At 43.0% G+C, this 23,763-nt stretch overlaps 11 protein-coding genes across 11 annotated transcripts; 5 read left to right on the forward strand and 6 right to left on the reverse strand.

Annotated features, from left to right (window-relative positions):
• Positions 1-252: 252 nt before the first annotated feature.
• Positions 253-2,031, forward strand: SAMD00019534_017280 (hypothetical protein; the record flags this gene model as incomplete). Its single annotated transcript, XM_012902319.1, has 1 exon — positions 253-2,031. A coding segment is annotated over one exon (1,779 nt), but the record flags the coding sequence as incomplete, so codon positions are not given.
• Positions 2,032-2,989: 958 nt separating this feature from the next.
• On the forward strand, positions 2,990-4,438 carry SAMD00019534_017290 (hypothetical protein; the record flags this gene model as incomplete). Its single annotated transcript, XM_012902320.1, has 2 exons — positions 2,990-3,563; positions 3,675-4,438. Coding segments are annotated over 2 exons (1,338 nt in total), but the record flags the coding sequence as incomplete, so codon positions are not given.
• A 509-nt stretch (positions 4,439-4,947) lies between these two features.
• SAMD00019534_017300 (hypothetical protein) lies at positions 4,948-7,640 on the reverse strand (the record flags this gene model as incomplete). The annotated part of the gene is made up of 4 exons (XM_012902321.1): positions 4,948-6,473; positions 6,531-7,158; positions 7,229-7,478; positions 7,633-7,640. The coding sequence occupies 4 exons, from the start codon at positions 7,638-7,640 to the stop codon at positions 4,948-4,950; spliced, it is 2,412 nt and encodes an 803-aa protein (XP_012757775.1).
• A 411-nt stretch (positions 7,641-8,051) lies between these two features.
• SAMD00019534_017310 (hypothetical protein) lies at positions 8,052-9,754 on the reverse strand (the record flags this gene model as incomplete). Its single annotated transcript, XM_012902322.1, has 2 exons — positions 8,052-8,534; positions 9,506-9,754. Coding segments are annotated over 2 exons (732 nt in total), but the record flags the coding sequence as incomplete, so codon positions are not given.
• Positions 9,755-10,449: 695 nt separating this feature from the next.
• On the forward strand, positions 10,450-11,967 carry SAMD00019534_017320 (hypothetical protein; the record flags this gene model as incomplete). Its single annotated transcript, XM_012902323.1, has 3 exons — positions 10,450-10,775; positions 10,844-11,143; positions 11,232-11,967. The coding sequence occupies 3 exons, from the start codon at positions 10,450-10,452 to the stop codon at positions 11,965-11,967; spliced, it is 1,362 nt and encodes a 453-aa protein (XP_012757777.1).
• A 56-nt stretch (positions 11,968-12,023) lies between these two features.
• Positions 12,024-13,491, reverse strand: SAMD00019534_017330 (hypothetical protein; the record flags this gene model as incomplete). Its single annotated transcript, XM_012902324.1, has 2 exons — positions 12,024-13,033; positions 13,152-13,491. 2 exons carry the CDS (start codon positions 13,489-13,491, stop codon positions 12,024-12,026), a joined length of 1,350 nt encoding a protein of 449 aa, XP_012757778.1.
• Positions 13,492-14,230: 739 nt separating this feature from the next.
• Positions 14,231-15,030, reverse strand: SAMD00019534_017340 (hypothetical protein; the record flags this gene model as incomplete). Its single annotated transcript, XM_012902325.1, has 3 exons — positions 14,231-14,485; positions 14,551-14,879; positions 14,955-15,030. Coding segments are annotated over 3 exons (660 nt in total), but the record flags the coding sequence as incomplete, so codon positions are not given.
• A 716-nt stretch (positions 15,031-15,746) lies between these two features.
• On the reverse strand, positions 15,747-16,662 carry SAMD00019534_017350 (hypothetical protein; the record flags this gene model as incomplete). The annotated part of the gene is made up of 2 exons (XM_012902326.1): positions 15,747-15,832; positions 15,921-16,662. 2 exons carry the CDS (start codon positions 16,660-16,662, stop codon positions 15,747-15,749), a joined length of 828 nt encoding a protein of 275 aa, XP_012757780.1.
• Positions 16,663-17,311: 649 nt separating this feature from the next.
• Positions 17,312-18,099, forward strand: SAMD00019534_017360 (hypothetical protein; the record flags this gene model as incomplete). The annotated part of the gene is made up of 4 exons (XM_012902327.1): positions 17,312-17,323; positions 17,440-17,709; positions 17,787-17,837; positions 17,914-18,099. 4 exons carry the CDS (start codon positions 17,312-17,314, stop codon positions 18,097-18,099), a joined length of 519 nt encoding a protein of 172 aa, XP_012757781.1.
• A 435-nt stretch (positions 18,100-18,534) lies between these two features.
• Positions 18,535-19,443, reverse strand: SAMD00019534_017370 (hypothetical protein; the record flags this gene model as incomplete). Its single annotated transcript, XM_012902328.1, has 2 exons — positions 18,535-18,942; positions 19,009-19,443. The coding sequence occupies 2 exons, from the start codon at positions 19,441-19,443 to the stop codon at positions 18,535-18,537; spliced, it is 843 nt and encodes a 280-aa protein (XP_012757782.1).
• Positions 19,444-20,524: 1,081 nt separating this feature from the next.
• SAMD00019534_017380 (hypothetical protein) lies at positions 20,525-23,734 on the forward strand (the record flags this gene model as incomplete). Its single annotated transcript, XM_012902329.1, has 6 exons — positions 20,525-20,977; positions 21,051-21,429; positions 21,490-21,626; positions 21,712-21,944; positions 22,005-22,366; positions 22,446-23,734. 6 exons carry the CDS (start codon positions 20,525-20,527, stop codon positions 23,732-23,734), a joined length of 2,853 nt encoding a protein of 950 aa, XP_012757783.1.
• Positions 23,735-23,763: the final 29 nt, after the last annotated feature.

Raw genomic sequence — 23,763 nt, forward strand, 5'->3', positions numbered from 1 at the left:
TGATCATGGGACCATCCAAATGAATAAGTAGAAACAATTTTAAAACATCAATCAGATACAAATAATAATGTTGTAATAAATAAGATACGTATGAATATATTAAATTTATTATCATTAAATATTATAAAGGATATTATATTTGGATATTTGAATGATGTGGATAGAGCATGTTGGTATTTGACATGTAAGATATTGTTTAATAAGTTGGAGTTGGACAATGTTGTTGGATTAACATTGTCAAAGTTACATTATATATGGCATAGAGACAAGTATTTAATATTCTCACCATCATCAATACCATTGAATATCAAAGAGTTATCATTATCAAATCAATCAAATCGTTTGATTACAATCAATGATCATTTACCAAATGGACTTGAAAGAATCACATTTGGGAAGGAGTTCAATCAGTTGATTGTACCTGGTTCTCTGCCTCAATCACTCACCTCATTAACCTTTGGTCATATGTTCAATCAAGTGATCAGACCCAACATCTTACCAAACAGCATCACATCGTTGTTCTATGGAGTAGACTTCAACTCGCGAATAATGCCTGGCTCACTACCAGCTTCACTCAGAACATTGATAGTTGGATATGGATATCGTGCAAAGTTCAATCAACTGATTGAACCATGCACGTTGCCAGACGGTCTGATAGAGTTGGAGCTTGGGTCATGCTTCGATCAACCAATTGAGCCAGGTATTTTACCCAACTCATTGACCAAGCTCACAATCAATGATGAAGGTCCAGAGGCCTACACACAAGACATCTTACCCGGCGCATTGCCCGACTCTCTCAATGACCTGACCATCGACAGTCTGTACCTACGACCCATACTCGATGGGGTAATCCCATCATCTTTGACGTCACTCCATCTACGCCTCACTGGCTGGAGGGAGTGTGTGTTCCCTCAACATTCATCACTGACATCACTATCACTGATACTGAAGAGTGGTGGAATGCCACGCCCACTTCCAACCAGTATCACACGATTGAAACTCTCGTCTGACGGTGATGCCTTCATCCCGTCACTTAGCATACCTCAATCAACCATTGAGTTGGAGTGCTATGGCTTCCCCTTTCAAATGATAATGGCAGCACTTCATCCAAAGCTTCATACATTTCTCCTAACACTAAAGTTTGGTAATGTCGAATGCATCGAGTTGGAGCCAAACCAACTTCCAGTATCACTCACATCTCTGACCATTGGTTGTTTCAAACAGCCCATTGTACCAGGCCTGCTGCCCGACAGCCTTACCTCTCTATCCTTTGGCCAATTCAACCAGCTCATCTTACCAAACACTCTGCCATCATCACTGATCAATCTTGACCTTGGTTGGTTATATGACAAACCAATCGTCCCAGGCATGCTTCCATCATCGCTCAGAAAGTTGTCAATCAACAACCTCAATTTCAATAGTGAACTTGACTTTGGCTCATATATCTCATCACTAACCAAGATCAGATTGGCAGGCACCCGCTCAACCAAAGGAGTAGTGTTCCCCAGATCACTCAAACATCTTCGTATCCTTGATCATTCATATATGGGACTATGCCAGGCCAGCGACTTTGATGATGGCAACATGCATTCGGTGGCCTTCCAACGAAAGATTAACAAAGTAACAGGCATCCCTACAATTCCAAACTTGGTCAATGTGGACAGATTGAAAGTTAGGTTTAAAGTCAATCACCAGAGTGGGTATGATCAATCACGTGGACTGGTCCATCAGGCCAGAGTAATGATAGGTACATTGCTTAGGAACATACCCAATGTAAAGACATACATCATAGAAGATAATTGGTTTTGTGAGGCACATGTACGAAGGTTGGATGAAAGCAGTGCCATATGTTTGATCAGAACAAGGGATAGCGAAGATCTACCTATTCCACGATACCATGTCAACTTTATTAGAAACATTGATCAATTATCTATTTCCACCTTTTGTGCAAATGATGACAATTACAACTCAATCCAGGATACAGATTCGCCCAACAAGAACAAAAGGGTAAGAAATATTATTGGAAAGACACTTGATTGGTTTAAATATATCCAAACTCAAATAAATAATTAGATTATTTATTATTATTATTATCTATAATCCATTTGAATTGAATCGATTGGATTTAGTCCAACTTGATTTGAGATCTTACTAAAGCAGAGTATGCCATTACTAAACCATTCAGTTTGTATTGGTTTAACTATTCTATACTTAATTACATAACAATGAGTTCATTCAAGATCAATCAGATCCGGAGTTCCCCGAGAAACACAAGTCCTTCATCAAAATGTCCTGTGTGAGAGTGCCTATACAAACATTCATTGAGAAGTGCAATTGGATCCCCAACTTTGTCATCAATGATTGCTTGAATGCTGCTGCTCCCAACGACTACAGGAAAGTGCAATTCAACCCTGTTGATCATACCGACGTGTTAGTGGATAGGATTGTACACCTCCGCGCTGCCACTGATGACTTCTACGTAGGGCCGGCCGATCTGGATCATACAACCACCATCACTGGAGAAAGGTGTAACGAAGTGGTCACAAACATATTTGAGACAATGATAAACTATCATTCATTCAGAACAAACAGATAACAAACAAATAAATCACTTTTATATATTCACTCTATAACTACATATAGTCTAGACACATTGTTAGTGTTAATGGGTACTGTGGGGTTATTGAAATTCGCTCATTCTTTCATTCATTCTTCTTATTCATTCATACTCATTCTTTCATTCATTTATACTTATACATTCATAATTAATCATTCAATTAGTTAATATTATAATTGGGTCCAAGGAATTAAAATATAGTCAATTAATTGGTTCCCATCATAAATATGTTGTTATTGGATGAGTACCAGACTATTTAGTAATACCCACCTGACCAGGAGTCTTATTTATATATCTATGGCAGAGATAACTATACTCTTTAAGCATGTGTTTCATTTATTTTTGCGAACCAAGATTTTCTTAGATGTCTGAAGGGATACAATGACAATGGATCGAGCAGCAATCAGTGGACATCTGGAGATCATCGAATTCCTTCATCACAATGGATACCAGTGCTCTGTCGTTGCGATGGACATGGCTGCCTCGAACGGACATTTCAAGGTAGTCGAGTATCTCCATCACAATAGGACAGAGGGCTGCACCAACATGGCAATGGACGGCGCTGCAACACACGGCCACTTGGACATTGTCAGGTTCTTGCACGATCATCGAAGTGAAGGGTGCACGGTTGTAGCGATGGACCAAGCTGCAGCACATGGATACTTAGATGTCCTCGAATATCTCCATCGCAATCGCACCGAGGGCTTCACAGACGAAGCCTTGGACCTGGCTGCAATGTGTGGACATCTGCACATCGTGCAATACCTTCATGCTCATCTGTGCAATGGAACGCACGACGCACTTGAGGAGGCTGCACGCCATGGACATCTCCCCATTGTTGAGTACCTTTGTAAGCTGGATATTAAGGCATCCATCGATGATGCTATGTGTCTTGCAGCCTTTAATGGACATTCACCGGTCTTTGAATATCTCTATCGCAACTTCCATCAGCAATCATCTGATCTGGATAATGGTGCACTCAGATCCATGATTATCGTGGCGGCACAGGCAGGCCATATGGAAATAGTGCAGTTCATTCATCACCATCTGCCGCCAGAGATAGATGTCTCGACTGAGGCAATGGACGAGGCAGCGGCCAATGGCCACCTCTCAGTGGTCGATTTTCTCCATCGCAACAGGACAGAGGGTTGCACAACCCACGCAATGGACATGGCAGCACGCAATGGACATCTATCAGTGGTTCACTTCCTCCACTTCAATCGCTCAGAGGGCTCCACCGAAGAAGCGATGGATATGGCAGCACTCAATGGACATGTATCAATCATGGAGTTTCTTCATCAACAACGTGGCGCAATCTGCACCGAACAGACAATCGAAGATTCTGCTGCCAATGGACACTTGCATGTGTTGGAGTTCATCAAGGCGTCGTACGGCCATTTCGAGTTGGCCTCAGTGGCCCACGCAATGAGGAAGGCCATCACCAACGCTCACTTGGATGTAGTGGAGTTCCTGCATAGCCATTTCCCAGCCCAAGTCAATGAACGCACCTCATTCATGGACCAGGCTGTGATGTGTGACCATGTGGACATCGTAGAGTTCTTCCATCGCATTGGCCATCACTGTTTGGGCGAGTCGTTTAACCAGGCGGCCAGTCATGGCTCCTTTGCTGTAGTGCGATTCCTGACCGAGCACACCACCACCCAGTGCACCCCTAAAGCTCTGCGGCTGGCAGCAACCAACGGACATCGACTTGTCGTGCAATACCTAATGATGGAACGTCGGCCCAATGTCATTGGTGGACTGGGCAACGCCATTCGAGATGCAACAGACCCCCATATCCTTTGTTTCCTCAAGCAATTCATCTGACGTCTAATAATAAAGAAAAGAATATGATCAGAGTACTGTGCCTGTTGGCAACTACAGCAGACTGTCATTGCAAGACCTTGTTTCTTGTCGTATCCATCTTGGAATGCAAACGGAAGTTGGTATGATTTATCAGATACAAACCACCTCTTGAGGAATACCTGCCTAAAGAATATCTTTAAATTTCTTTCCAACCAAGTCATCAAATGATCTAATTTGTTTGTTATTTGCATCTTATATATATTATTAATATTATTATTATTATTACCCCGAGGAGATTCCAGTTCTTATATACATAAATGGAATTTAGTTAAGGTCCCTAGATACCATTTTTGGTAATAATTGTCAACTATGGACGGATTGATTGGACAATCAAAAAATCGATAGTCCAAGTGTTATTAATAATAATAATAATAATAAAAATAATGTTTGATGATTGATTGATTGGTACAATGAAGGAAGGAAGGAAGGAAGTGAATTAACACTTTCATTAATTCAATCGAAGATTATTGGTCGCCAGATTGGCTGGCTGATTGTTGTTGCTTGGCAGTAGCAGTCCTCTTCTTTGAGAAGAACACTGGAACTGATTGTTGCTGCTTCTGATGCTCCACTTGTTTGCGCAATGATGCCAACTTCTCACTGCTGATTGAGAATGAAGTGGTTGTTGTGTTGGTGACATTGTCATCGTCATCATTATCATCGCCAAATGTCTGTGGAAGTGATGATGCAAAGGCTGGCAGAGTGCTCGTGCGCTTGGTTGAACTGGTCAACACATTGGACTGATGGATCATTTCCAGCAACTGCTTGTCTCTCTCATTGTCAGCGAATGGCATTGTGTCCATTGTAGCCTCTCCTCCAACGCCAACGCCAGTACCAACACTACTGCTACTGCGCGATAGACTGCTGTGACTGCGACTGAGTCTGAGTCGCTCGACACGTGATCGATGCTGTCTCTCTTGCTCCTCATCCTCGTCCGAGTCGCCCTCTTCATCACTGGACAATGTTGTGAGCAGGTTTGATTGAGTGGTCTGGCCATTGCCATTGGTCTCCATTCTCTTCTTCTTCCTCTCTCTGAGTGGTTGTGATGATGTGGACTCGTTCTCCTCATCAGTGATCAATGTGCCATCGTCGTCATCGTCCTTTCCAAACTTCCTCTTGCGATGATCACCCGATACTATATCCTGGATCCTTTGTAAATCCTCCATGTACGTGTCCTTGTTCATTACAATTCGGTTGACTCTTTCTTTCTCGTGATCAATATCTTCGTCTGGCTCATCCTCCTCATCCTTCTCGTCTGCTTCGTCGTCTTCCTCCTCTTCTTCACTATCTTTAGCATCCTTTGTCATCTCTTTGTCCTCCTCAACATCTGCCTCATCATCGACAAGTCCATCCTTGATTACAATGTCCACCTTGTCCACCTTGTCCATGTGATCCACCTCGTCCTCCTCATAGTTCAACTCCAATGATGCTATCTTTGTGGCTGGATGATCTCTTGTGCTTGTCTTGTTGTTCTGTACCTGATCGATCTGACCCGTCTTGGTTCCAGCTAGTTCATTCTCCATTTCTAATGTTGACTCATAAGGCAGTTTGAGTTGGTTCTTGGTCACCTCCTCCTCAGCCTCCACCTCCTCCACAGCATTATTGTCCTCCTCATTCATGGCCTTGTCCACTTTCTCCTCCGCCATCTTGTTGTCTGTGGTTGTGTCTTGACTATATTCTACAATTACTCTCTGTGATGGAGCGTCCTCATCCTCATCGGAAGAGTCATTAGCGGTGTCCAGAGATAGTTTTGACTTGGTCGGTGTGCCATTGGTCGATGCCTCATCCTCCAAATCCATTCCACTACTATTCAATGAGTTGTTCAATGAGCTACTACTGTTGTTGTCAATATTGTTGTTGTTTGGATCTGATGATGACGATTGCACTGCTGGGGTTGGAATGGGACGATTGGTCCTGGCAACAGGCTTAACACTGACGAGGAAATCAAGTAGATTCCTCTTGGTTACAATTGGTGCAGGTTGAATCCATGTCTCTGTGATTGTCTGTGTCAGTACGATGGATGGTGACTCAATCTATCTATCATACATACTTGATGATAACTGCATCTGTGGCTTCTTTAACACTCTGTCCTTGCTCTTCTTCTCGTCATCATCTTCGTCCATATCCTTATCATTCTTCTTCCTTGGAACCTTTGGTTTCTTGCCATCATCTTCATCCTCATCCTCATCCTCATCATCATCATCCTGTTGCTCATCATCATTAACATTCTTTCTTGAACTCTTTGATGGTTTGGCATCATCGTCACTGTCATCCTCCTGTACACAAGTATCATCCTTCTCATTATCATCATCCATCTTCTTGGCGGCGTCATCCTCTTCCTCCTCCTCCTTCTCTGAGGATTCACCACCATGTTGTGGCTCTGTCTCTCCTACTTTGTCTGTTTCCTTCTCCTCTTGTTGTTCCTCATCATCATCATTCTGAGACATAACAGGTGTCTCCAATCTTGGCCTATCATTCTTGTTCTTCTTCTTCTTTGTCTCCTTGTCCTTGACCTTATCCTTCTTCTTCTTGTGCTTGTCCTTCTTCTTCTTCTTCTTGTCATTGTTAACTATATTCTCACTTTGATTCTCTTTATCATCATCATCATCATCATCATTCTCCTCTTCATCATTATCATCTTCTACTTCATGTTCTATTGTACTCTTGCCAAGTGATCCCTATAATGATTGAATGTGTCAATGTCATCCACTCTCTCGCTCACTCTCTCTGTCTGACATAGTAACATACTGATTTGCTGCTCTTTAACAACTTCAGTATAGAGTCAATTCTATCGTTGGTGTCCTTTATCATTGTGTTATCATCTTCATCATCATCCTCATCTTCATCCTTATTGTCATTGTCATTGACAATATCTGGATGTGAAGCTGTTGATAATGATGTTGGTGGTGTCACAACCTCATTATCAAACACATCATCAACCACAGCCAATGTATCTTCTGTATCAGTGGCTGGTGTCAGCTTCCTTAATCTTCCCAACCTATATTATATGTTGTTGTTGTTATGATCATGGTATCATTGTAAGTAACAATGAACATGTCCGACCCCCAGTCCACTCATTCGACAACATGTCAAAGGTTGTTTGTCAAGTCGAACGTTAGTGGACCAAAGAATGAATGAGTTTGGTTGCATACCTTGACATTATAAATGATTATATGACTATTATATCACTATGTTATCACTATATTATTATATTACACAATATAACACTTTATGAACTCAAATAAACGAGTACTTGAATATTGTCACACTGAACAGAAAATGGCGCCAACATTCAAATTTTCAAATTTCCAGCACTTGGATCTCTAAATTAAATAAATAAATAATATATATACCATTTATTATTAAATAATGTTATAGTTGTTATAATATATAAGTGTATGATTGATTGATTGATTGATTGATTGATTGATTGATTGATTGATTGAGATGGTCCCGACTTTTTGAAAAGTATGGACATTGATTGGTGGTTGAGTACCAGGCCCCAGGGCTAGGAATGAATGGCTATCACTCACTTTGGATGATCAAACAGTTAGAATAAGAGTTTGATTTAGGCAGTCTTGACAGTGACGAAGTCAGAGCAGTTGATGAAACACTCTCCAGCTGGATCCTTTCTCTGGAAACGGGAGACGATAACACCTTGAGCATAACGGTTTGGAACGGTGAGGGTGGTCTTGAACAATTGGCTGGCGCTGCATCCGGCGTAGGTGCCAGAGACTGGCTGCAGGTTGTCGACGGTCTTGAGCAAGACGACGTTGTCCCAGGACACGGCATCGACTTGGGCGTTGAAGGTTGGCACGGTGACGTAGAACTCCCAGTAGTTGGGGACGTGGGCGGCGGTGGCACAGAAGGTGAAGGTGATGTTGACGCTGTTGGAGCCGGCTGGGGCGCTGATCTTGGTGGCCTTCCAGTTGTTGGGGATGGACATTCCGGACTTGTCACCAAAGTTGTTGTTGCCGACTGCGTTGGCCGAGCAGATGGCGGTGGGCACGGCAGCCTTGAGGGCGGGCAGACCCTGGCTGTAGGATGGGATCATGACGGCGTACTCGTTGATCTGGACGAATTGGGTCTGGGCTGCAGACGAGTCGTTGCCATGCTTGTTGTAGACGTAGTCCCATGCGTTACGGCACCATGAGTCTTGGATTCCAGATCCATCAGCTGGCCACCAAATGCTGTTTTGGTTATTGTTGGCACAGATCACCTGGCGAGCAGCAGGGTACACTGGGTATCCATGTCCATTAACCAAGGCCACAATGGTGGCGCACAAAATGATTGAAAGTATTATTCTCATTATTTATAATATATTTGATTGATTGAATTGATTGATTGATTATTTGTTAGATTTGATATTTGATAGACTGGTCAGTGGATCCTTTTATAGTCTTTGCTACATGGTATCCAAGGTCATCCTACCCTTGCAACATATGGCCACTTTAATAATTTCCAATACCGACACCTCTAATATTGGGGCCAAGCTGGGTTTGAAGGTGGCCAGTTGGGTCCAATAACTTGGTCCATCCCCCAATACTTCACTCCAGTCCATCACAGACTCTCTCACATAGCTCCATCAATGCCACTCTCTATGTTTGCAAAATATAGTCGACTTGTCCTTCTAAATTACGATAAAGAATGAACTGTGATGATGGATTTATGTGGATTGATGGATTGATGCATGATTAAAGGATCTGATGGTAGAGGGTGGTACTCAACAAACCATACCTACCCAGTTTTGGGCGTGACTACCTCGTTGATACTCGAGGTGTAGGACCCTAGAAGAAGAAGAAGAAGTAAGGCTACTTACTGTCACAGGACCTGGATGGATGGATGAATGGTGGATGTGTTTTGATACCATTACCAGCAAGCCCCGTAAGGACCTGCCTTTGCACTCCTCCTCAGTTTAATATCTTGCCCCGCGTGAGTGTAAACGATCATGTAGGTTGAGGCGAAGCATAGGACGTTCTTAAAAAGAGGAGTCGCAATCAAACACACAACACATACTTACACTTACGCGGTTTCCACATTGCGGGTTGACGGCAGTGGTGAGTGGGCACAGAGAGGGGGGCATTGGATGGATTGATGGATGGATGGAAGGATGGGGGATGGTTGGTATAATGGGGCGGGCATGTAGATCACTAACACAACACACAACACACACATACACAGTTTGAAGATATCGGTATCCTTGATTGGGCAAAGTAGAGTGCCATTGTTTAGATTACAAAGAGGTAAAATTGGGAAGTGTACATACAAATACATCAGAGTCACATTGGATCAATGAGATATTTAACTTTGGTGATCTTTGAAAGTCTATGTGCTTTAGCCACTAAAGAGTACTTTGGATGCCCAATATGATTCCTCTGGGTCCTTCATGTTTCGGGTAAAGTGATAAGCAATCCATCTATTCTAATGAAAAACCATGGGCGATTGGTTGGTTGGCATACGAAGAAAGTTGGTTGATGTGATCACAACAACACAAATGCGCATATTACCAAGATTGGGATTGATACCTACCTTATTTATTTACTTCCCTACTCCATCCACTATTATTAGTATTAAATGAATGGAATGGAATGGAGTGATAATACTATACTTACTTACCTCATCGTTGTTTGAATCCTTTTCAGACATATGACGAGGATTTGTGTTGTTCTGTCATTCATGTCTTACCATCTCCTGTCTTGTCATGTTTTGGTGACAATCGCGTCCGAGTCAACTCGTCCACTTAGGAGGATGAGCCTAACAATCATCATGAAACTGTCATTGACCTATTGTTATCATGTAGTATCTCTCTTGAACATTCATGAATGAATGCGAGTGAGCGAGGGAGAGAATGAAATGAATGAATTTGGTTGGGTCGATAAACAATGATTGAATGATTGAGTGATTGTTGCGTATAGATTGCAATTGATATGAATAGTAACGATAACAACAATAATAATGAAGATCATCTGATGTTGAATGATGCGTTGGTCGTTCCTTCGTCCAACACAGAACCTCAACAACCATGGACTGAGCCTAGTACAACTTTATCAACAGAGATAACAGAGACGATACCAACAGAACCATCATCATCATTGGAAACAACGATTGTGACAACAACAACTTATAGATGGTCCAATCTGAAGACATGTTGTTATGCACCTTTGATGACTAGACGTAGGCTAGATGATGATGTTGTTGATCATGAAGATCAGTTCACAAAGAGTATCAAGTGGTCACCTGATGGAACATGTCTACTAACATGTGGAGAGGACAGATCACTTCATCTCTATGAATTGTAAGTTGGTCACATTCTAACGAAGATGGACTTGACAAGACACTAACACACCCTCGACTGGTCCATAGACCACACAGCGCATACTCGTCTTCATTGACATCAGACACAACAGACACAGACAGTCAGGCCACACAGATCAATCCAGTGTTTAGTATACATGAACATGACACTGTGTACGACTATGCATGGTACCCTTATATGAACTCGAGCAATCCTTCAACATGTCTCTTTGCAACAACGAGCAAGGACACACCCATTCATCTCTGGAATGCATTCACAGGCAAGCTAGCCTACAGTTACATCCCATGGAAAGATCCTGATTGTCTCGAGGCTGCAATATCAATCCAATTCAACAATGATGGTTCCAAGTATGTTGACTCGCTCACTCACTCATCACATGGAATGATTCCATTACTCACCCCAATCACTCAATCAATCAATCATGAAAACATGTAGACTATACTCTGGATTCAAGAAGAACATAAAGATATTCGACCTGCAACGACCTGGAGATGATTATGTCGAGTTTGATACGTTTATAAAGAGAGGGAGGAATCAGAGTAGACAGAACTACTTCCCTGGATTGCCTGGAATAGTCAGTTGTATAGCATTCGATCGATCACGTCAGAGTGGCTTCTACGCCGTGGCCACATACAATGGCAACATCGGCCTGTTTGACGAAGCCAACGACGACCTCATCGACATCCTGCCCTATCCACAATCAGCGCCACTGCGCGGTATCACACAGTTACAGTTCTCTCCCGATGGCAGCCATCTGTTTGCTGGCTATCGCAAGTCAGAATACATCATTGGATGGGACCTACGCACGACCACCGCAGTCGAGACCTACTCACTACATCGTCCGGTCAACTCGAACCAAAGATATACATTCGACATTGATCGAAGTGGACGATACTTGATCACTGGTGGGCAGGATGGAGTGATGCTAACATACGACCTGGCCATCACTGGCAACACTCCAACACCAATTGCCACTCAACCACTCACAGGCAACGACAACCAACGTAGTCTCAACTCTGTACAATTCCATCCTTATCTTGACATCATTGCCGCGAGCACAGGTGAGCGAGTGTTCAACATCCCAGACGACGATGAAGCACCCAAACTTGAACATGAACATGGACATGAGAGATCTCTGACGCCAAAGTTATCTTTCTCAATGTGGAGGTAATACAGGCTTGGTCTGATTGATGGACCAATCAATCAATCAAACAGTGTTAGTTTAACTTAGTTCAACTTTATGTCAAAGTCCAGTGTTCCAAAGAGATCGTCGTAGGTCTCGGCTCTTCTGATACATGTGTAGCGACCATTGAGCAGGATGTACTCGGCAGAGCGCAGCTTGCCATTGTAGTTGAAGCCCATGGAGTGCCCATGGGCTCCAGTGTCATGGATCACCAGCACATCATTCCTCTTGATCTCGGGTAGCAGACGACCAGTGGCGAACTTATCGTTGTTCTCGCACAGTGAGCCGACAATATCGTATGACTTGAGTGGACGGGACTCCTCATCCTCGGGCACCATCACAGTGATGTGGTGATATGCTCCATACATGCCTGGACGCATCAAGTTGGCCATACAGGCGTCGACACCTATATACTCCTTGTACGTGGACTTTGAGTGGATGGCGCGGGTGACCAGGCAGCCAAAGGGGCCGGCTACGCAGCGGCCACATTCGGTGACGATGCGGGGCAGTGCGTATGGCAAGCCGGCGCCTTGCACTATCTTCTTGTACTGTCCGGCAATGAGGCTGGTGAGCAGGGTATAGTCGACTGCCGGCTGGTCTGGGTGATATGGGATGCCGATGCCACCGCCCAGGTTGACCAGCTCAAAGGGGATGGCCAACTCGGTCGACAGTTCGACGATCGTGCGGAACAGAAGTGCGGCAGTCTCCTCAAAGTACTCGAGTTGAAGTTCGTTGGAGGCCACCATGCAGTGCAGGCCAAAGCGGGTCACGCCCAGCTGCTTCAGCAATGTGTAGGCTTCGGTCAACTGTTGGCGTGTCAGTCCAAACTTGGCATCCTGTGGCTTACCAATGATGGCATTGCCACTCTTTAGTGGACCTGGATTATAGCGCAATGAGACCAACTCTGGCAAACGTCCATCCAACGATTCTCTCAGATATTCAATTTGTGTAATATCATCCAGATTGATAATGGCGCCCAACTCAAATGCCTTCTGGTATTCCTTCTTTGGTGTATTATTACTTGTGAACATTATCTCTTCTCCTTTGAAGCCAACTATTTTGATTGGGTTTGAATGATTGGGATAGTTCCAAGGGGTGGGGTGGGGGAGAGGTCAGTCCAAGGTCCATGGTCCATGGTCCAAAGGTCGTCCTTTCCAACTTTGTATACATACCCTTCTCAGCTAGTAGGAGCTCGGCCATGGAACTGCAGTCTACACCCATGCCAGCAGTTTTTAGAAGTGATAGGATGTGTGGATTTGGCGTGGCCTTGACGGCAAAGTAGTTGGTGTATGTTTGGAAGTGATGTTGGAAGGCTGAGACAAATGCTTTGGCATTGTCCAACATCATATCACCATTATATAGATGGAATGGTGTTATATCACCTGCAACCTCAATTGCATCATTCACCTGTTCTCTACTAAAAATACACTTCTTCTTCTCACTTTCATTGTTAATGGTGGCACCATTACTATTTCCATTACAGTTGCCATTTGTTGTTTGTAGTTCTACCATCTTTGTTTGTACTGTTCTGTGATTGATAGATTGGATGATTGATTTGATTGATTGATTGATTGATTGTGCTCACTTAAGTCACAAGACGAATGAAAGAATGAATGAATGGATAGATGACTATTCTTTATATTTATAAATGTACACATAACAAAGATACAAAGATATATAATGTAATGTTGAGCTGGAGGAGTCGCAGCAATCGCCCTAACCTGATTGTTCGAGTGAAGACCCATCGTTCGTGATAGCAAAGCTCATAAGATGGCTTGAGTTTTTGGTGTGTAGGCTGGCCCGCCAGAGTGCCATGCTCGAGAAAAAAGTAGTGTTTTTGACTCAATCTTGAGAGATATTTTGATGAAGAATCTATCTTTGTAAATGGAGGAGCTCCTGGCACTGGTTCATTGCTTACTAAGACTTACATATTGATAATCCCAATCCAATCCGGTAACATGTGATGCGTAGCAAACATACATTTGCTGTTTGGATATTTATTTACTTTGCCATCGGACCGATCTTAATCTTATGAATGAAGCGGGGCCGGTTGTCGATACCGGCATCATGTCATTCGGCAATGATTGGATGGATAGCAGTGTAAGTGCAATGAATGGGATGAATGGTATTGATGGCTGAAGGATGATGGATGATGGTGCAATGTTGGTGCGTTGGAGTTGGATGTTGATGGAATGAATGGGGGAGGGGATACGGATGGTCACGACCAACCGCCGCGCGGTAGTGTCCTTTACAATGGGGTGTTCCAAATCACCAGGTGTTCATCATCGATGTTCTTGTAACTCCTTCTCTTTCTGGCTTTAACCAGTGTGATATAACAGACAGCGATAAGGCCGAATAAAAGGGCAACTGAAGCAGCAACACTGAGATTCCAACCGATGTACGGTCCCCAAGTTACCGTTCCACTCTTCCGAATGAATCCATTCTCACCATCAGGTAGTTGAGCACATGGGAAGTTGATCAATGGCCGTGAATCACTATTGCAATCCTATTGATTGATGTGATGGTGTAAGTCAAGGGGAAGGGCAAGAGCAAGAGATAATAATAACTTACAGCATGTATAGAGTTCATCAATCTTGTAAAGTATGAAATGGTTACGACGATGGCTATTAGTGCACCTCCAGTGATTAGTCGTGATGTTTGGGGCACTGTTGACGAGGACTTTTTGTAGCCGAGGAGTAGTACGGTGTGAAGTGCAAATGCTACTAGTACCAGGACAAAGGAGAGTGCCATCATGGCAGTGCATACACGTAGTACACTCTCAGTATCATCCAAATATTCATAACTATTATCACTGGACGTAGTAGAATTGATATTCCTAAAGTGTTTAAAGTACAAATATGTCTTACTTCCATCGCCCCAGTCCAGACGGAACCAATAGACTATGGATTGATTGATACGATTGATTGGATTAGTATGTTGTGGAGTTGAGTTATCATTGTCATTGTTATATATACCTTGAAGAGCAGCAATGTATATACATATTGTCAATAGGAATGTGAATAATGGTAGTAGGTTATAATATCTGTTCATATCCAGATAGTGTAATGTAATGTGATTGATTGGATTGTTGTCGATGTCGATGTTGATGATGTTGATGGTTGATATTTATGTTGAAGTTGATGGTATGATGGATGTCAAATGTATTCGTCCAAGTAGCAGTAGCTGGTCTGACGCAGAAGTAGGATGATTATGTCTTCTTCTGCTTGTAGACAAGCAATGACCATGAGCTGGGTAGTTAACAACAACAACAAACAATAAGTATAATTATCCACAGACCAATGTCTTGTCTCTCTATATATCTCTCTTTGTTCCTCACGATTGTATTATATATAACAAATATAAGTTATGTACGAGATGTAAGTTATAACAACATCAATGCAATGATGTTGTGAGGTCATTGTGGGCATACAAGCAGGCATGACTCTCCTCTAACATACACCATTCCATTCACTTCGGGTTGTGCGAAGTAGCCAACAGATATTTGGGGTCGCGCATGTGTGGGGTGTCTCGTGCAAGCCTAGGAGTGAGGAGAAGTCCTACGAACTCTTAGGGGTTGTTCATTCATCCATTCATTCTTTATTTACTTATTCATTCATTGAATATATATCTACAGATAATACATTCAATCAATCATCCACTTATATAACATACATGATGACCTGAATGAGACTTGGCATTGTCTTTGTCATTGATTAATGACCATTTGTCATCTTGTATGGAGTATTGTTGGTTGTTGTTCTTGCCACCTAGTTGTATGATTGAATGTGAATGTTCAATGTAGACAGCTGGTTGGAATCCAACTGTTGGACACATTGCCAAGTTGGCAAGTTGTCTGGTCGATATTGTATAGCGATGGAATGCACACTTGGTATGAATGTAGATCTGATCAACACCATCATAACAACTCCAAAACATCGTACCGATTGATTCGACAACATTGGCAACTAGTTGTTCAGCAGTAGTGGTGGTGGTCTTTTCATCTGTCATCATGTTGAGCTTGATGATGTTGTATCCAAAGAACATTCCGGCATCCACTACAATCAGACTGTATGATGGTTTGTGGAAGAATACCCGTGTGCCAAACAATCCAGTCTGAACCCGGGCTGGGTAATCAAACTGTTGCGTTACAATGTTCAGACGGGCCACTCGATCCAGACTCTTAGTGCCCAGCTGTCCACCAACCAGATAGATATACTTGTCACCATCGAAACATGATGAGATAAGTCTACCTCCTCCTTGGAATGCGCCATCATAACATTGAGGAGCTTGTTGATTCTCCAAGAATGAGATGCGATAGTATTTGTTTGGTGAGGCACTTCCACCAAACAGATATACATTGCCTTGTGCGTAGACAACAGACATGTCATCCTCAATTGACTTGGCAAAGGCATTCTTGTATGTTGTCCACTTGGATGTCTTTAGAGAGTATGTTGAATACTCTCTCTTGTTCAAAACAACTATTTGAGAGGATGTTGTTGCCGCTTGTTGTTGGACAGGGACAGGCTGTGGCTGATGGACGGGAAGCTGGACATCACTGATCAGTTTGAAGCATGACACGATCAAACTCTGGAGGCTGTCCAACTTTGGTATGTCAATTTTGAATTGATAAGTTTGATGTAGATGGCTAGACTCGGATGTCAGCGAGCTGATATCCTGGGTCATGACTGCACCTCCATAATTGCCAATTGTGTCAACATTTGTTTGAATGAACTGTTGGACAGAGTTACATGATGAAATGGATGTTATAATACGTGGAATGATATCATTATCATCACCAATGTGATTGTTAATGTTATTGTTGTTGTTGTTGTCACTTGATTGTTTGTGTTGTGAGATGTATCTCATCTCGTTGATTATATCATTGATTGTTGATTGAAGTTGTGATCGTTGTACATTGATTGGTAACTTTAACTTATGCTCTTGTTCCATTAACGATATGATCAATTGTTGATATTGAACATGTATTCTCTGGCATGTCTCTTCCAATGATTGATAGGTTGTTGCACATTTCTTCAAACACTTCCACAGACTCTCCAATCTTTCTTCTTCCCTAACATCCATCTCTGTTCTTTGATATGTTTGTTATTATCTCTATCTTGATGTTGGTTGATTGGTTGAATAGTAGTTGAGTGAAGACCAACAAAGGATGTCTAACCTTCCAGGTCCTTCGCTTTGGAACCTTGAAAGTTTGAAAATTGAGTTTATGGGACAAAACGACAAAATGAAGTGAATGAAGTTGAGTTAATGTCACATGCTTTGATTGATTGCTGTTGCCCCTGACTTTGGTGATACATATACATATACATATACAATGTTCTTTCATGTATGTATACTTACCAAACTATGTATAGATGATATGAGCGAACGATTGAATGATCACAATGACATGACATGAACATGATATTGACCCTGACCTCAATATATATACATTATATATAGTTGACTCTAGAGAAAGACCTACATATACATCCAAAGCATTGTGGACCCAACTTATTCAATACAGCAACACAACAACTACATAGTGAAGTGGAGGGCACTTGTTCAGGTCGTTATGGATTCATCATCACCATTACATCAGTGGAGTTTGTCAGCAAGGGCAAGGTGATTGAAGCAACAGGCTACGTCGTCTTCCAAGTGCGTTACAAGGCAATCATCTTCAAACCCTTCAAAGGTGAAGTACTCGATGCCGTTGTCACCAAGGTCACCAATGTATGTTCACATTCATTCATTCATTCAATCAATCAATCATTCAAACATATGACTAACAACATCTTCACTTGATATAGCTTGGCTTCTTTGCCGAGGCAGGACCTCTATCAATCTTTGTATCAACACATGTAACTATACGATAATCATCATGCTCTAATACATGATGACCCTTTACTAACATAACCTCTTTCTTCACAATAATAGCTGATACCTGCGGACATGCAATTCGACGCACAGAGCGCCAATCCATGCTTTGTGTCAGAGGATGGTTCGACAAAGATCAGCAAGGATGATGAAGTTAGACTTCAGATCAAAGGAACAAGAGTGGACGCAACTGAGATCGTACGTGTCACAATCATAATGTGTACAAGCATCATGCATACGAGTTGATCCTAACCTTACCTACCCTTTAGTTTGCAATTGGATCAATCAGAGAAGACTATTTAGGTGTAATTGGATAAGCTTATGAATGAATGAATAGGCAGCTACGACTACTACTATGACAACACAACAGCACACACACATGCGACGATGAAAGATGACTATCACGCGAATATCAATGGGAAGTTGAAGATGAAGGATGAAGAAGAAGAAGATTWAAATGAAGTAAGAGAGCGATTAGCTTAGTGTACAAACATTGAAGGACTGGTTGCCTTATGGTGCAAAGGTTATATTGATTTGAATTGATTGAAAGGAAGGAAGGAGAATGAGGAGGGAGGGAGGGAGGAAAGGAGGAAGGACATCGACGACGACAATGGCAGCAACATGGCGCAGCAGCAACTACCAACTGTCCAGTGAACTGAAGGATATGTTTGATATCGAGTCTTAGAAGGGCGAGTTGTCAACGTCAAAGGAGAGATCGGATCCTTTTAACTCGGTGAAGTCCACGCGACTGCTGAATGCTGATCCACGTGCCTTTTGACTCTTGATCATCGCCAGCAGTCTGAGGAACTGCACACCATATCGTAGTGCCGTCAAGAATATGATAACAATGCCTTCGTAGTCGAATTGGACAGTGTTGTGTGCCACCAAGTACATGAGCAATCCGCCCAACGACAGCACCAACACAAACAGATCGAACCTATTGGACCACAACGTAAAGTACCGACTACGTTGTGATATTATCTGCAATGTGACCTCTGCCAACAACGCCAAGTTGACCATTATATCCAACAGCACGAATAACCAATGAGACGGCAGTACCGTTTGCTTCTTTATAATGTTAACAATGAGCTGTGAGTGTAGGAATGGGAGTAAGTATGATAGATTGATTGATCGACGTCGGGGACATGAACATACCCAAAGTAGGAGTACAAAGTTGATGCCGATCATAAAGATGTAGGCATAGTAGTACTTGTTGGAGAAGAGGACGCGATCGGCGTAGTTTGAGCATTGTCGATCGTTTGAGTGAATAGAGGAGTCGGTATAGGTTGCAAAGCTGGGTGACTCTGGGTCGTGCCAACATGTGAGCACGGCGTCTCCGCCATTAGTAGTCGAGTTGTATCTTGATATTGAAGAATGATGAGCATATTCCCCACTACTACTATTCAGATCACCACTTGTCCTTGATACACTATCATTATCATTTGATTGATTGTTGTTATTGGCATTGAAGTAACTATATGACGCTGCCAATGATTCACTGTTTAAGCCTGGTGTACTTGTGCCACCTCCAAAGCTACTACCATATGATTGAGTTGTTGTAGTTGATGTCGTTGTAGTGGTTGTTGACATTGATTGATTGATTATATTATGACTATTCAAACAAAGAAAACAACAACAAACAAAGATATAAATATCTGTATTTACGCCGATTAATGTGTCTTGTTGTGGTTCGCTCACACTCTTGGCTTTCTGAAAAACAGCAACCACTTCTTCTTTAGGTGTCCCTGGGTCTTGGGGGGACATCACTTTATTCCAAATCAGTCATTATTATTCCATCTTCATCATATGAATCATTGTTATTAATAATTAATTAATCAAAAAAAGATATATTACTTGTATAAGTATACAAATAGAGAGATAAACATTGGATTTTAAAGTCCTAATCCGAAAGGAGTTCAACAACAAAGTATGTTCTTTAGAAAAAGCAAAGCATAGAGTGAGAACACTGATTTTGGGATCTTTGCAGTAAAAACGACAAAGAATGAAGGAATGAAATGAAATTGAATTTGAAGTTGTTTGATTGGGTTGAATGTTCTTACAAACTTTGCTGAATCCCACGCATAAAATATCCAGCGAATAAAAGTTGTTATAAAATAGAATAAAATTTATTCTCTTGATCATAAAAGTTTGACCAGGTGTTGTTTGATCATCAACAAGGCCCTGCTACATATTACCCATCATCAATCACCTCATCACTCGCTCATCAACTTTACATTATACATTCATTCATTCACATACTTAAGTATTTTATTTATTCATTTATTCATTCAAAACACACACACATTTACTCTAGAACAACACACCATAAGGGGTAAGTTCCACTTCAATTCACATTCAATTTCCAAACCAGTACCACGATTAAGATCTGTGGTGAAAGGAGGTTGCGAATGCGTTTGTTAATTGGTTGGCTGGCAGGCTGGCAGGCTGTTTGGTGGTCGGTCGGTCTTGTGGGTCTTGCGATTGAGTTGGTTGAGAGGTGGTGGAAAGAGAAGTTTGGAGGATTGCCTTTATTATCTCTATCTCTATATCTCTATATCTTGTATATACTTGAATTAACAATCAATCAATCAATCAATCAATCAAAACAAACAAAACAAACAATCAATCAATCAATCAGTAGTATTATTAATTAGATAGATAGTTTATTAGGATGTCTGAACCATCATCACCAATTGTAAACAACATCAAGGATACGACTGCGCCCGCGTCGACGACAACAAATGTTGTGGATACAACAGCAGCAGCAGCAGCACCAGCTGTAGTCACACCACCAAAGCAAAAGGTTTACACTTTGGGTATTAGAAGAGAGGATAAGAATAGATGGGAGAGACGTGCCCCTTTGGCACCATCTCACATTGAGGAGTTGGTCAAGAAGGGCATCAAGATCATTGTCCAACCCTCCACTCTTAGAAACTACTCTAACGCTGCCTACCAAAAGGCCGGCGCCATCATCCAGGAGGACATCAAGGAGTGCGACGTCATCATCGCCGTCAAGGAAGTGCCATCCGAGTACCTTTTCCCAAACAAGACCTACATCTACTTCTCCCACACCATCAAGGCTCAGCCATACAACATGCCAATGCTTGATGAGATCAACAAGAAGGTATGTGATCATGCCCATCCATTCAATCAATCAATCAAGTTAACTTACACCATCACACTCAATCGTTCGATAGCATATTAGATTGATTGATTACGAGCGTATCACTGACGAGAAGAATAGAAGATTGGTACGTTTCGGTTCGTTCGCGGGTTATGCTGGCATGATCGACATGCTTCATGCTCTTGGCGATAGACTGTTGGCCAAGGGTTTCTCCACTCCATTCTTGCACGTCGGTTATTCATACGTGTACTCCAAGTTGGAGAACGCCATGGATGCCGTTCGCGCCATTGGCGAGGAGATTTCACAAGTTGGACTTCCCGACGACTTGCTCCCATTCACATTTGCCTTCACCTCTGATGGTGCCGTCGCCCAAGGTGCATTGACAATCTTCAAGCTCCTTCCACACAAGATGGTCACTCCCGATGAGATGGTCGATCTTGTCAAGAACAAGAGTATGTATACACTGAGTAAGCAGCGAATGAATGATGCTAACAAACATGTACATTGAACAGAGGGAGAGCGTGGTATCCTCTATGGAACCATCATTACATCTGAGCACATGGTCGAGCCAATCGATCCAACCAAGAAGTTCGACAAGAATGAGTACTACTCTGACCCATCAAAGTACAAGCCATCTTTCTACCAAAAGGTAATGTTTTCCAGGACCTGTCCAATCTTGTTCAATCAATCCAGTCCACTAACCTCCTTCATTCATCACTTCACAACATATACAGTACGCTCCATATATCTCAATTATTATCAACTGTATGTACTGGGATGCCAAGTTCCCTCGTTTGATCACCATCAGACAGATGGAGGAAATGGTTGAGACTGGCAACTCACGTCTCTTGGGTGTGGCCGATATCTCTGCAGATATCAACGGTTCATTGGAGTTCTTGATGAAGACCACCTCAATCGATCAGCCACTCTATATCTACGATCCAAAGACCCAGGAAATCCACGATCCGTAAGTATTCCATTCCTTCCTGGTGCCAACTCAACCCACTCACCCACTCAATCAACACAGATCTACCGATCAGAAGTACATGTATCGTGATGGTATTATGTTCTTGGCTGTGGACAACTTGCCAACTGAGTTCCCGAAGGAGGCCACTCAATGGTTTGGTGACCATTTGTCAAAGTTCATGGAGGCAGTCGTCAGATCCGACCCAACCAAGCCATACGATGAGATGAATGATCTGCCACTGGAGATCAAGCGTGCCGTCATCACAGCACATGGCAAGCTCACTCCACCATTCGAGTACATCAAGGAGTTGAGAAAGAAGCGTGAGGCAATGTTTGGAAAGATCCTGATTATTGGTGCTGGCTACACCTCACATCCAGTCATCCAATACTTGACAAGAAACCCAAGCCACAAGATCACTGTTGGTAAGTGAACAAATGATTGAATGAATGAATGATCAGAGTGAACAACACATACTAACTCAATCAATCTAACATACTATAGCTGATATTGATATCGAACAAACAAAGAAGGTGTTGAACTTTGAGCCAGACGTTGCTACAGCCATCGTTGATGTGAATGATGTGAAGAAGTTGGATGAGTTGGTCAGCAAGCAAAGTGTTGTTATTTCTTTGTTGCCAGAGGAGCTCAACCTAAAGGTGGCCAAATCATGCCTTCGCACCAAGAAGCATTTGGTCACAGTCGGTTACCTCACCGAGGAGATGAAGGCCTTGGACAAGGAGGCCAAGGAAGCCGGTATCACCTTCTTGAACGAGATGGGTCTCGACCCAGGCATTGACCATCTTGAGGCTGCCAAGGTCATCAACGAGGTTCAAAGCCAGGGCGGCAGAATCAGGACATTCGTCTCCTGGGCTGGTGGTTTGCCCGCTCCAGAGTCCTCTGACAACCCTCTGGGCTACAAGTTCAGCTGGAGCCCAAGAGGAGTGTTGGAGTCGGTCACACTCGACGCACAGTACAAACAGGACGGCAGAGTCATCTCAATCCCAGGCCAGGAGGTCTACAAGAGGACACAGCAGGTGGACATCTTCCCAGCTCTGGCTCTCGAGGGTGTGCCAAACCGCAACTGCCTCGACTTGGCCGATTATTATAACATTACCGACTGCAACACATTGTTCAGAGGCACTCTTCGCTACCAAGGTTTCTGTCAGGTGATGGAGGCTGCCGTCGAGGTTGGTCTCTTGGACGAGACCATCCACGAGTACTTGCTGGCCAACTCACCCAAGCTCTCATGGAATGAAGCGTTGCGCAAGATTCTGCCAGTGCCCCTCAGCGAGGACATCTCCACCGAGGAGATCTTCAGAAGGAAGCTCAGGACCAGACGTGGCTATCCCAACAAGGGCTATGATGACGACAAGATCAGCAAGGTCCTCAGTGTGTTTGATTGGCTGGGCATCTTCTCCAAGACCCTCTGGATCGCCCAGAAGGGCTCATACATGGATGGCTTCTGCGAGCTCCTCAAGGGCAAGCTTGAGTTCAGTCCATCGGAGCGCGACCTCATCATCCAGCATCTCATCTTTGGCATTGAGTGGCCAGGCGGCAAGCACGAGACCAAGACCTCGACATTGGTCTACTACGGTGACAAGGACATCTCGGCCATTGCATACTGCATCGGTTTGCCAGTGGCCATTGCATCGGAGCTCATTGTCGAAGGCAAGTTGTTGAAGCGTGGCGTTGTCGTGCCCACCAGCGAGGAGTACTACAAGCCCATCCTCAAGGCCTTGAGCAATGAGGGTATTGCATTCGTGCATCGTTCTCAGTTTGACAACTACTAAAGCGCCACAGAGAGATCGCAATCAACAAC

Source organism: Acytostelium subglobosum, assembly GCF_000787575.1.
Source record: "Acytostelium subglobosum LB1 DNA, scaffold: scaffold3, whole genome shotgun sequence".
Taxonomy (NCBI): domain Eukaryota; phylum Evosea; class Eumycetozoa; order Acytosteliales; family Acytosteliaceae; genus Acytostelium; species Acytostelium subglobosum.